Genomic DNA, 13,820 nt, shown 5'->3' with positions numbered 1-13,820 from the left:
GCTGTGAGAAGGGGGCCAACAACGGGCAGGTATCAGAGGCAAAAATTGATTGATGAATGGTGGAGGTCATTCAGACAGGAAATGAAGGTGGGCTCAAGATAGCTGCTGCAGCTTCAAAGGATCATATTGTAGATATGCAAGTTTACAGGGAATTGAGAGTAAGCAGTTTCAATAAAGGCGAGAACTTGCTACAAGTGTGTGGGAGAAAAGTAAAAGCTAGAGTACAACTTTAATATAGGTCAGATGGAGTGTGACTTGAACAATAGGTCATGACCCCCAAATGGGGGTGCTTAAGAAATTTGAGGTGATCGCTGGTGTTTTCCACTGCCGCATGTTACTATGTTATTACGCAGCTGTGGGAAAGACTTTTTCCTCTACCACACATCATTCCATAGTAATGACACAGAGCCACCAATGATCATTACAAAGAAATGTTACAAAAAAAAGATATTGACCATTATTGTAGTAGATCATATTCTGTTTTAATTTTCTAAGCTAGATGATTAGGAAAACCCTATAAGCTGTTATGAGCTATACAGTGCTTCTTCAAGTGAACCCCTCAGTAGTCATATAAGTTTTCATGAGTAAAGTAGTATTAAACTCTCAGAATAATATTGCGCTTTGCGTTAAGCTCCATGTAACTAGCAATGAATACAACATTTTTTCCCACCTGATGGTTTCCCTCTTTGTGATGCTTCAATCAGCGCCCTTGTAGGAGGAACAGGGCAGTGGCTTAGGTATCATTCACATGGGCAGCAAAAGCAGGTGACTGATCCACATTTTTACTGCATCCCACCCCCACCTACTGACCACATAAAACCTAAAGCAGTGACCGCTACATTTTTTTTTTGTCACGTTTGGCAGGTGATGCTATTTGCCAGATGTGACCATTTCAGTCAGTGGGTCTGTACCGCAATCACGTGCCAACCACTTGCGGTGCAGTATTAAGAATTATTTTAAAAAAAAGCGTTCATGGGATGGCCGTTTTGCCTCCTGAAAGGCTGTAAACAGTCCGTCAATTGGCTGTCAACCACCTTCTGAAAAGCAATCCATCATGCATTGCTTTTCAGAGGGCGGTAAAATCTGCTGCCTGGGTGAACTTAACCTAAGCATACAGGTCTTCTGTGAGTGTGAGCACACTTCCTGGTCAAGAGCATGCACATCAGGGTAGCTCTTGCAAGCCAGTGGAGCAACACTAAAAATGCAAATGAAGCACAGCTAAGTTTGGATGGCTCATTTTCCTGGAATGACAGGCTGAACAAAAAAAAAAGGGAACAGTAAACCAAAAACTTTAGGAGGCATTTTGCTGAATTAATTTTTTTCGTGAGGATTTATTCACACTTTAGCTTTTGATATGTCACAATCTAGAGCAACAGTATACATTTTCTATAACGCTGTCCTCCAGTCACGTAACTTCCCTGTAACGATCTATCATTAGGCTGTTGCAGGCTAATAAGAGAAGAATGAGGATAAAACCAAGAACTGCACAGGCACCAGGGTTTAAATGACTGTGTCATCTCTAAGTTAAATACCTGGAAGGGTTACACTAAAGATGGCCATACACCCGTCATTTCTTTCATTCAACCCTAGGGCTGAACGGAAGAAACTGACGCAACTCCTCCATCAACACAAACACTGTGTCGATCGAGGAATCGCCCCTGTTTACATTGTATTCTGACAGGTGCCGGTGGCAACTGTCGGAATACCCGATCAGAGCAGGCAGCTCGTTGCTCAAAAAATATATCTGCTGCTAGGTCCAATTCCATGACTTTTGAGGCTAATACCTGTGAAACTAATGCATGAGATAGATATTTTAAGGTTATTGTTATTTCCAGCATCCACAAAAACATATTCCGTTTTGAGTCGGCAGACTTTTTTAATAGAAATTATGCCTACTTGAACCTACTTTAAAATATGTGTTCTTATCATTAGGACACAACATGATTTTAAACATTAAAATTCGTCTGTTGTATGTTTTAGTCCTCACCAGAATACAAGAAGCTGCAGGACTCCAGCAATAACTATGAAAAATTAGCACTTGCCCTGAACCGGAAGAAAAAGGAAGCCGAGTATACATTGGGGTTCTGGAAGACCTTTCCAGGAAAGATGACGGTGTGTATATAGCCTCTTTCTGTAATGGAGATACCACAAATTTTAACTAACCGTTAATGTAAACCTGTCATAAGCCTTAGCATTTCATAATAAATCTATCATGAAAAACGTAAGCAGAGATTACCTATAGTGCACAGTGAATGTCACAATGATCAATAGTTTCTTAGATACAGTCAGGGGAACCTTGGCTGGTTGACATTGGTCGCTCTGTATTGGTGTTTGAGACCACTCATTACAGGACCAATATACTGTATAAACAATTTTAAAAATGTATGTGCTTTAGGCCATGAATTCTGCTTAGATTGGTACTATGCTACATTTGCCAGTGACCACCCCTCGCACCACCCTGACTCCAACGTGGTACAGGAAAAGACTTTGATTGTGAGAGCTGGTGAGCTTTGCACTGCTTTGGCCAGTGTACAGCCTTGGATTCCAGGTTCTCCCCACTACCCAGGAATTGCTTGGAATGGAAATGCTTGTACCAGTATACTTAATTGTCACATTTTGCAGGAATTGACAAATAAATTGCAAGTGTTTTTTTCTTTGATTGTATTGACTTGAGTTTGCAGGCTTTTATAAGAATTTTCCATTTTGTCTTCTGCAGGATTCTCTTAGGAAACCTGACCGGCGCCTGATCTGTGAGAGTAGTAATCGTGGGTTATGTTTGCAAAATGCAGGAAGGTTCTCAGTTAACTGGTTCATACTTTTCAATGATGCCCTTGTTCATGCACAGGTAGGGGGTCTGCTTTTTTTTTTTTTTTTACTTTGATGAAATTGTGGAGCTTTGGGCAGAACCACCGACTCGTTTTTCTTTTTTGTACATTTCAGCTTGAGTTATAGAGCTCTGAGGAAGCTTTTTACAATAATTGGCTTATAAATATAGAAGAAAAGAAGTCACTGGATAGAAGACTATATAGTATTCAACAAGAACTGCAGGCAAAACTTGTATTAACCCTTGCGGTGGGACTACACCAGAACTGCAAGGGTTAACAGCTCATTTTTGCCAACAAAAGACAGTTATACTGACCTGAAACAGAGCTGGCTTGCTCTTAGCCTCTCTCCCCCTCCTCTGCAGCGGCCTAAGGTCCTGTAGTTCTATACACAGTGTATAGTCATGAGGACGCTGAGAAACATTCCAATCATGCAGTGTAGAAGAAGAGAGGCTTCAGGGACTGGAGAAGTGGGGAAATGGCTCAGCGGTTCTGTGAGTATAACTTTTTATTTAGCACATAGACAAAACTAGCAGTTAACCCTTGCACTGCAGGGGTAGCCCCACTGCAAAAGTTGATAGAAGTTTTGCCCTAAGTTCTTCTTTAAATAATATTTTTTCACTTCTTATACCTATGGGCACCCTTAGACGCTCACTGTAACTAGGTACGCATGCTTCCCAGCTCTTGGGAGCTGTCCAGGTTTGCTAATAACATTCATTGATGTAATTGCTGAAAATTGTAGCTGTAATGCATTTGAGTTAAGAAGCATGTGGCAACCTGATTCATCCTTACTCCCCTTGTACCCTGGATGCTGGGTTTCACTCACTGTTTCTCAGCTACAGGCTGAATTTGACTCCTGAGGAGGTGTTTACTATGATGTTAACCCCCGTAAAAAACATTGGCATTATTTTGTCCTCTGCATTCACTGTCTTGAATGTGTTTAGGTATTAGGACACTGCCAGTGTCCACTGACAGCTACAATCACAGTACACATTAATACATCTGCCCATCACTGAAATGCAACACCTGGGGCTGAATGCTGGGCACGCAACACCTCCCTCACAAAATGGAAGGGGATGTACGGGTATATGGTACCTTTTGTGATAAATGACCTTTGCCACTCACTTTGGAGCCTTCTCACTCTATTTCTCATTTTGTCTCTTCTCTTTGCAGTTCTCTACACATCACATTTTCTCCCTTTCTACACTTTGGGTTGAACCAGTGTCTGAAGAAGTGGCTGGCATGTGGGTACAGCTGAACAAAATCAATTTGTTTTATATAGCAACATAATGTGCAGGATGCTTGCTTTGGTTTGTGTGAGCGATAAATAGAATGTAGCTCTCCCTGGAGGATTTTTAAGTGGCATTGTTTAGAATTTGAACACGTTCCATGTATCTACTTAGTGTTTTATTCCCTGCTCTGGCAAGGAGCTGTTTTTTCCCAAACAAATCACTGTTTCAGTAATTGAAGATGACCTACTGAGAAAATCGCTTTCTGATAAAGTACATCTCTATATGCAGAACCAATATTCAAATGTAACACAAAAATGTAAATTAATTTTGCTTCTGTGCGGTCATTATAACCAAACCTCTTTTTAGCAATGTTGTTCAGTTAAAGCTAAAATCCAGGCAAACACCTAAACAAACAGATTAAATACATATATGAGAGCTAGTATTACATGCCAAAGGATTTGTATTTGTTTATCCAGTCCTTATATTTACACAGCCCTGTCTAGCAGGATATGGTAACTGATTTTCCTCTTCTGCAGTTCAATAGCACTTACAGGTCTTGTTCCCCTCCCAGTCTGTGACTGGACATGGTAAAGAGAAACTGCGCACTGGTGAGCCTTTCTCTTTGTCACACTGCTGTCTCCTCCTATGAACGTTCTCCTTGCACTGCAGCATAGCTGATTTGCTCATGGGTCTTCCCCCAGTCTGAATGATGTTGTAGAGGGATTGCAAGAGGCCAATAGCAGGTCAAATTCAGATACTTGCACTGCTTGCATTAAGAAATAAATGTAATGATGTGTTAATGAATACAGAGCTGTGTTAATTTGTGTCTTTTTTATATCTGCCTGGATTTCAGCTTTAAGTGGGAAGTTTATAACTATTTTGTTACATGAAACAAGAAAGTGAAGAGGCCAAACAGTTGATTTACTAAAGAGAGAGATAATTTTTTACTATGCAATTTAAAGTAGAATTAGCTTAGTGATTGGGGTGATGCTGTGTTCATTTCTGTCTTCCAAACAAATGTAAGCAAGAATTTGATTTCCCCTGCAAATTTACAGCTTCATCATGTTCACTAAACTAGAGAACATTCACTTGCAGTAAAACATTAAACATTACACATTCTCTTTTAACTTTAGTAAATCAACCTTTCATTCTACCAACTGAGGCATGCCGGGTAGAGTAGGGGTTAGGCTGGGCTGGCCTACATTTCTTTTTAACCTTTGTCCAATCCTCCTGTAGGCGGCAGTATACCTCTACAGTTACTGAATTCCTAAAGCTGGCCACACACCTTACAACCATCGCAAGGCTTTCATTGTGCGATGGTTGTAAGGTAATTTAAAAAACGTACGATCTGCCCATCTTGGACAGGTAGATCGTACTTGCGATAATCGCAAGCCGCCCCGCTGAGGGGCGGGCTTCCGATGACCGCAATGCTGAACGGGCAGTGTGAGATTGCGCACATCGGCCCGTGCGCCAGTTATCTCACAATCGTGCTACAAACCAGCCGAAAATCGTACGATTCTCGGCTGGTTTTCGGACATTCTCGAAAGACTAAAGTTGTGCGACCGTACAGTAGAAACGGTCGCACGCCTTCCACACACCTTGCGATAATCGTACGATCGCGGGAATTCTCGCGATTATCGTATGATTATCGCAAGGTGTGTGGGCACCTTTAGTCTCTCTTTAACGTCTGCATGCCTTGGTGCTTGATTTTATACACCTGTGGCCATGGAGGTGATTGGAACACCTGAATCCAATGAATCGGAGGGGTGTCCCAATACTTTTTGTGTGTGTCTTGTAGTTTTTATGGTATGACATTCCCGATATTTACGTTACGCTCTTTGGGGTTAAATGCAACTGAATTGGATAGGTGTGTGTAAGAAGTTTTTGTTTCCTTTTTCCAGCAATGGATTAAAGATCATAACACCAGAGGAACAGTTAACTTTGGTTGCACTGTCACCTCAGGAAAAGGTAAGAAAATATTGTAGCTGATTAGAAATACTGTAATAACACATAAGGCTTGAATCACATCAAGGGCAATTCCAGGCAACTCTGGAAACCAATTGTGATCTACTATTGCTGTTTAGCAAACGCCCCCACTGTGCAAAAAGAAATGAACCTTAATCTGTGGAATCCCCTGCAAATGCAACCCAGAGAGCACCTTGTCATGGTAATGTCCATTATCTCTGCTTTCTGCATCACTAACCACATTCAAATGCCCAAGGTCATTGTATACCTGATTGTAGCTGTAAGAAATGTTTAGTTTTACGTTAGTCTTTATGTGAGAGACAGCCCTCCAGTAAGAGTACTTCATTAAAGTTCTTATGCATCAAGAGCAGGGGTTCTATGATGAGTATATTACCAATAAAAGGGACTTGTAAATGACCAGCAATGGCTGAGAAAATTCGTATTGGGAGATTAGTTTGTGTTCACTGTATGCATCACAATCTTTTAAGATACCTGAAAGGGTTTATAAACCTTTTTGGTTATTTTTTCTAAATGGATTGGCCAGCTGATTTGAAAAATGTTCCAGAGGGCTTGGCAGCGAAAGGGTTAATTTATGATGTTTTATTACCCTGTGTAAGGTGAACACTTGAAATGTTTCTGATTCTACCACTGAAAATGAGAAATCAGATTCACACCACTGTCCAGTTTGATCTACGTAGTTCACGCAGAATCCAACAAATGCATTTTTACACGTCCTGTTGACATCTTTCAAGCTGTCCCCTGCTGCCCTATCCACCCTTTCATCCACCCTCCCATGTGCATTCCCTCACTTTATTACTTACACTCCTGCAAGGATGTGTCATCAGACCCCATCCATTGGAACATAAATGTGCCCCCCACAGCATTTCCAGTCTTGTTCAGCCTTATTTCCATAAATGCAAAGTTTCAGACTGCCCAGTACATGCACTGAGCTCCAGACAGGGTATGGCCATAGTTAGGGCAGTCCACATTTTAACATCAGCACATGAACCTGGTGGATCCCTTGTTGAATTTAGAATCTGGAGATAGGCCAGCGCTTGCAGGAGCAGGCTGTGCTTGGAAGACATGCTATATACTTATGTAATATACAACTGTTACATTCCTCTTATTGATGCTGAACCCAATAGGAGGCAATTAAGGCCTTAAAAAGAAAAATGCTGCCCCTGAGCTTGCAGCCCTGAAAGATTTCATGCTTTTTGGCTACTGATCATTATACTCTGCTTACTGAATCAATAGAGATTGCAGAGTCTAATGTTTTGAGATCCTATCTGATGGAATTTCAGTAGGCTAGTAGGACCAGCAGGGCACTAAGTAGCATATATTATAAGCCAATATGGCTGTCCCTGTGTTTAAGGTGTATTTCCACTTTTTCTACATGTTCCCATGAACTTTAAATAAAAATGCTGATTACCTCTTTATTTGCTGAAAAAATCCTTTTAAAATCATACTTGTTCCTTAGGATTGGAATTTGGGGCGAACTGAGCTAGACAGCTCTGTCCTAACAGTTAGGACTCGTTCAGCCCACACACAGTGCGTTCCAGCCTGATTCTGGCCAAATCGCACTGCATTGCGTTCCCGTGTCGCCGGAAGGCCATTCACTTCAATGGACCGCCACGCCCCCTCCTGCCCCACAACATAGTGAACCGGCCGCAATTGCGATGCAGTGCGTTCTGGCCAGAAACGGTCCGGAACACACCGTGTCTGGTGTGAGTGAAGCCTTAGGCTGGGTTCACACCTAGGCGTATTGAATATGCGCGTTTGTCGCGCGTTTTTACCGCGATTCGCGGTTAAAAAACGCGCGAAAAACGCGCGTTTCCGCGGGCTACTTGGCTGTATCCCAATGGAAACGCGAGACCAAAACGCCCCAAAGAAGTACATGTACTTCTTTGGGCGTAGGCCGTTTTTGTATCGCGCTTGGACGGGCGGAAATACGGCAAGGTGTGAACCAGACCCATTGAATACAATCGGATTTAGATGTTTGAGCGTTTTGTAGAGCGTTCGTCGAGCGTTGAACGCGCTACAAAACGTTCAGGTGTGAACCAGGCCTTAAAGATATCAAGGCCTGGGTGTTACATTGTATGTTAATGCACTTTTGAATAAAACTTTCCTTTAAAATCCAGGGTAGTACTACTATGTACAACTGTACCGAAGACACCTGCACAAGTTCTGAATATTTAATTGAGGTCCCTGGCAAGCCCAATAAACATGAATTATTTGTCAGTATATTACTTTCTTCACTACCTAGGAAGAACACATGTAAGGTGTGAGCACTGGTGTGTGCATCTCTGTTACAAAGTTTTTAAGATCATATACCAGTTATACGCACAGCTACATGTAGTGCCCAAAAATGAATACACAGCTAATTCAAGTTGTAAGGGTTGCAGATATTTTTGTATGCCTCAGGCCTGTCAGTATTGACATGCTGATAACATGCTGATAAAAGGGTAGCCATGCAGAAATGTTGTATTTCAATGACTGTTAAGAAACATTTTCAATCAGAGAGGGTTGCTTCTGTAAAATTAGAGTGGTTTAGAGAGTCCTCGTACTGTAAACTGCAAACTGGTTAATTTTCTACTTGTTTAACTTCTCAGACTAAGTGGCTTCGAGCAATTAGCCAGGCAGTGGATCAGGCTCTGAGAGGAGTATATGAGCCTTCACCTCCTACAAGTGGAAGCACCGCGAGGCAGGATCCCCCTTTATCACGTAGCGCCAAGTACACTTTTTACAAGGATCCACGATTAAAAGATGCCACATATGATGGCCGTTGGCTAACTGGAAAACCTCATGGCAGGTATGGAAGAAGAAAGGGTGTTTTGCAATAATTGTGAACCTGGAATTCCACACAGTAAGATAAGGAATTACTTTTTTTCCGTTTGTAAACTGAATGAGCTTCTGCTGTAGAAGAAGCTGGGGGTGTGTTTTAGGACTGATTTTGTTTTATAAAGCTTCTCTTGTATGTATTCATTGAGCTGTGAAAATGTTGATTGTTAATAGATAAATTTGATTTAACTTTACTTGTAGAGGAGAATTGAAGTGGCCTGATGGAAGGGTATACGACGGTGAATTTCGGAACGGTTTGGAGGATGGGTAAGGTTTTTTTTTAATCCATATCATTATCACCATATCATAGTATTCGTTTTCAGACTTTTTCATTTTACAGACTTGGAAAGTACAATATTCCCAAGAAATCCTTAAAAAAGGAAGACTGCTATCTTGGCCACTGGAAAGATGGAAAAATGTGTGGTCAAGGAACATTCTGGTATGATAATTTAAGTATTATTTCACATTTATTATGACTCAATATAAGAATGACTCAATGCAGGTTTGTTTAATTTTATTTCTGCTGTTGTGTATTTTACTTCACAATAATTCATTTAAATATTACCTACCCAGGTATGCTAATGGAGAAGTATATGAAGGCTGTTTTCAGGATAACAGCCGCCATGGTCATGGACTTCTTCGTAGTGGCAAACTGACCTCCTCTTCACCCAGCATGTTTATTGGTCAATGGGTGATGGATAAGAAGACAGGCTATGGAGTCTTTGATGACATCACAAGGTATGTACTGCAAAACCAAAACAATCAATCCCTAGTGTCCTATCTAACCCTATAGTGTCCTAATTAAACATGTGTTTAATAATAATTTCAACAAAACAGAAATGTGTCCTTAAGAAAAGCCAAATCAAGGTCTTTTCTTTATAAACGTGATCCAAAAATCCAGGTGAAGTGTGATGATTTTATCAGTGATCCACACATCAATTTTCTGTGCCTGTGGTGTTGCCCCCTTCTAACACACCCTGCTTACCTTTAGTAGTAGGACCCAGTTATTAAACTTAGGTCACAGAAAGCTTGCTTCCCAGCTTCAGAGAAAAGATAGGATTTTGTTTCTGAGTGTAGCTCTGTAAGCAGCTTAGCTGAAATGAATAATGTGAAACCTCGCGCCACTACTCCAATCCAGTTAAGCAGCAGCTGAAATCTGTGTGGTCAGAAATATAGTATACAATTAATAATAAAAGCTGCGCTGTGTGAATGAATCTACAAAAGTGTCAGATATAGTAGATACTGGCCGTGAAATAATGTGATGCAATGTGTAAATAGTGCGAATAAAAGAAGAAACGCATGTGTATAACATTGTCTAAATAGCTTCAGACATTGTCTAAATAGCTTCAATACATACTTGGCAGATAATTAAAATTCTCCTGCAAACATTACATTACAATCCCTCTTGAACCACTTCCTTTTAGGTTAGATGCTAAATTGTCCACTAAATTAATAACAGTAGGCCTACTAGTGATTTTCTTACATGGGGTAAATGCATACTACACCATTACACTCTGGAGTTATTTGTATTATATATTTGTTTTTTTTAAGTCAGGTAAATATAAAATAATGCTTATGGATATAACATCGCTATCTATTTCTAGACAGCAGGTGGCGCTCTAGGCTCTTTTTCACATGGTTACCTGGCTAATCTTAAAGTGACATTAAACCCTCAGATTTTTTAACATAAACCAATACTGTAATGTGTACCTTACTGTAATCCATGGTTGTTTCCCTTCTCTTTGCTGTTCTTCCTTTTAAATCCTCATGCCTTCTCATGCTGGGCAGAACTTCCCTTTTCAGCTCAGGGCCTCTTCCTGTAGTGCTAGGTCAGATTACAAGCCTATAGAAACGTATACACAGACACCGTGTATCCATTCCTGAGACAAGGCAGTCTGCTGCAAAACAGAAGTTCTGCAGAGCATGAGAACAGATACAGATTTAAAAGGAAGAGCAGCAAAGAGAAGGGAAACAACCATGGATTACAGTAAGGCACACATTACAGTATTGTTTTATGTTAAAAAAATCTGAGGGTTTAATGTCACTTTAACTATGTTTCTGAGACAGACTGTTCACAAAGTTGATGAATCAGAGAGTGCCCCTTCCTCCTTCTCCTCCTCCCTACCCTCTGTGTTCAGACTGTATGTGAAGACTTTCAGTTAGAAATAGAAAGCCTGAAAATCTTTTGAAGACCCTTAATATTGTGTGACACCAATATTATGGGTGCATTCTATATTAAATATTTGTAATATATTTCTAGAAACATCAGTTTACAAATGTGTTTACATAAACAAACAAAAACTGACAGAAAGCCATTATAGTTTCCTTTTACTCCATTATTCCAGGACATTCATTGACTTTGAGTTGGTAGAAAGATCCTTCTTTCATGGTTACGTTTAATTCTGCATTCTGTGAAAGTTCTGCCAAAAGGGATTGCTGAATGATGTATTTGTTTTACTATTGTTGGTATTTTATTTAAATAGTTCCTTAGAAAACACACTGAACTGTTTCATTGTTGTGTAACTCCAACTATTCATGTTTGTTTATCTTCTAGAGGAGAAAAATACATGGGGATGTGGCAAGATGACCTCCGGCAGGGCAATGGACTTGTGGTGACACAGTTTGGATTGTACTACGAAGGAGCATTTAGTTTGAATAAAATGATGGTGAGTTTTAGTTTTTGTGCATGTTCTACATATTTGTAAAGTTATTGGTACACAGTAACCAGTATGAATCAATTGCAGGTCATTTTCCAACAGTGTATATGTAGTTAACTCATTTATGTAGTGATTACATATTCCACCATTCTGTACAGACAACATAGAACCCTTCACATCAGTCCCTAGAACAGAAGGCATTAGCAGACTCCTAATCCTGCAGTACACACTTAGTATGAAGCTAATTCATTTTTTTCTGAATAGATTTGTGGATTGTTGGGGGAAACCCATGAAAACAGAAAAATCCATGAAAGTTAGGTAGGCCATAGTGATGTTCTATATAACATCAATTACACTTGGGGAAGCATGGAAACTTGGGGAAGGTGAGTAGTGGTAGCATTTGTCCTTTTAGCCCATCTGTTAACTTTTCCCTAAATATTTATTCTACCTAACATATATTTTTGCATGTCTAAGTGCGTGTGTTGATGGGCAAATGCATTGCGCTTTCTGGTGTATTTAGCTAGCATGTGAGATCTACTTTTCAATTTTAATTCACTTGTATAGAGAGGAAAGCAGTTTTAACACAAACAAATCTAATTACACAGGCCCTTCTTGAAACAACTTTGTGCCAGCATGGGCATTTGTTCTTGTGATAGTAGGATTTCCCGCCATGTTTCTGGGAAATATCGCATAATCTTCCCAGCAGGATCACCCTGCTCCATTGTGTGCAAAACAAAACATTTTGGCTGGGGTTACACTTTTAAGAAGAAAAACGGCATTCTCCTTGGTTATTCTCATTATTGTTTGCTTTGATGAAATTTAAGTTGTAAGTTTAAGTTTGTCTTTGGTTGTAGGGAAGTGGCGTTCTGCTGTCTGAAGATGACACTGTTTATGAAGGAGAATTTTCAGATGACTGGACATTGACTGGAAAGGTCAGATCTGTTTTGTTGTTGTGCACTGAATGTTATTGAAAAAAACTTTGTGAACATTTGATACATGTTTATTTTAGGGAGCGCTTCGAATGTCCAATGGAGACTGTATCGAGGGTGTTTTTGGTGGAGAGTGGGGAGCTGGAATCAAAGTCAGTGGCACGTACATAAAACCAAGCATATACGAAGGGGAAAAGGAAGAAACCAAGACCCTGTAAGTCTCACCAATTTTTTCTTCCACCTTTTAAAATGAGAATACTCATAAAATGTAGGTCAATTGTGGAGGCCCTCATTTCATGTATACTGTATGGGAGGTGTATCCTTGCCTTTCTGCAGCCTAGCACTGTTTATGCCTGACTGTCATTTTGGACTTCACCCCGCTTTTTTAATCATTTTTGGCAAGGACTTGCTAACACAGCTAAAAGAAGAACTGCACATGCGTGCACTGGCCACTACCTTCCAAGGTTCTTCTATGAGGAGACTCATTGCAGCCTTTTTTTCCTCCCAGACAACTCAACAGCCTTTTCTGCTCTGCTCTACAGTGATTCAACAGCAGACAAAATCTGATGTTCCTGAAACACTGTCTGCAGTGCGTATTGGGTCCTGGGGATTTGGGTAGCTCCCTTTCCTAAAGGTACACACCAATTTTGGTCATGGGCAACATGTCTGGCATTAGTGTGTGTGTATATGTGATGAATCTTCAACTCGGGACCTGATTTGCACTGTTTGCAAGTTAGAGCTTGGCACTGGGAAAGATTGTACCGTTTGCACTTGTTACAAATCTCAGTTGAGATACAGTGCTTGTGGCTATTTCTGAACCCCCCTTTCTTCCTCGAGTTCCCATTTTGTTATGCATGGCTTGGTAAGTGCAATTTGTTGCTCTTCCTCATTGCAAGGGCTTAAAACTCCCACCAGCACCTTACACAATGGAATCTGACTCGGAGGTGCCTAATATAGCTGATTATGTTGGCGATCCTCCAGAGGATTCATTGTTCGAGAAGGAGACCTAACCAGCTGAATTTCATTCAGCAGCTGTTTCATGAAAGCAGAAGTAAACTGTTTATTTTCTGATCAAGGCTGTGTGTTCCACTTTAAAATTAGAGGATTCCACTGTTCTTTCTCTACCATGTTGTCTGGGCTCAGTTCTCATAACCTAAACTTTCCACCAAGATTTTTCCTCCTCATCCCCTATTCAATGATTTTACCTACAAAGAGTAGAAACACGCAAACAGTCCCTTGCTCCTAAATGGTTCATGGTGCTCTGTCCCTTTTGTGGAGGGTTTTGTGGCAACATGGACTAATCTAACCCATCTGTATTTTGTCTTAACGAAGCTCTGACCATTCCTACAGAAGACTCTCCATCCTTTATGAACCTTA

General features: G+C 40.5%; 1 protein-coding gene across 1 annotated transcript in view; it reads left to right on the top strand.

Annotated features, from left to right (window-relative positions):
* The window catches only part of ALS2 (ALS2, alsin Rho guanine nucleotide exchange factor), a 64,977-nt gene that overhangs the window by 37,148 nt on the left and 14,009 nt on the right, over positions 1–13,820 (top strand). Inside the window, exons 15-25 of the mRNA XM_018554011.1 lie at positions 1,981–2,112; positions 2,717–2,845; positions 3,996–4,066; positions 5,956–6,022; positions 8,629–8,828; positions 9,059–9,124; positions 9,198–9,296; positions 9,431–9,595; positions 11,412–11,523; positions 12,369–12,446; positions 12,524–12,653. Coding sequence (XP_018409513.1) covers positions 1,981–2,112; positions 2,717–2,845; positions 3,996–4,066; positions 5,956–6,022; positions 8,629–8,828; positions 9,059–9,124; positions 9,198–9,296; positions 9,431–9,595; positions 11,412–11,523; positions 12,369–12,446; positions 12,524–12,653 — 1,249 coding nt within the window. The remainder of the gene's footprint in view (positions 1–1,980; positions 2,113–2,716; positions 2,846–3,995; positions 4,067–5,955; positions 6,023–8,628; positions 8,829–9,058; positions 9,125–9,197; positions 9,297–9,430; positions 9,596–11,411; positions 11,524–12,368; positions 12,447–12,523; positions 12,654–13,820) is intronic.

The sequence above is a fragment of the Nanorana parkeri genome, unplaced genomic scaffold (genome assembly GCF_000935625.1).
Source record: "Nanorana parkeri isolate BGI_ZX_2015 unplaced genomic scaffold, ASM93562v1 scaffold139, whole genome shotgun sequence".
Classification (NCBI taxonomy): Eukaryota; Metazoa; Chordata; class Amphibia; order Anura; family Dicroglossidae; genus Nanorana; species Nanorana parkeri.
Note: the sequence above shows the minus strand (reverse complement) of the source record. Positions and strands in the feature narration are given on the sequence as shown.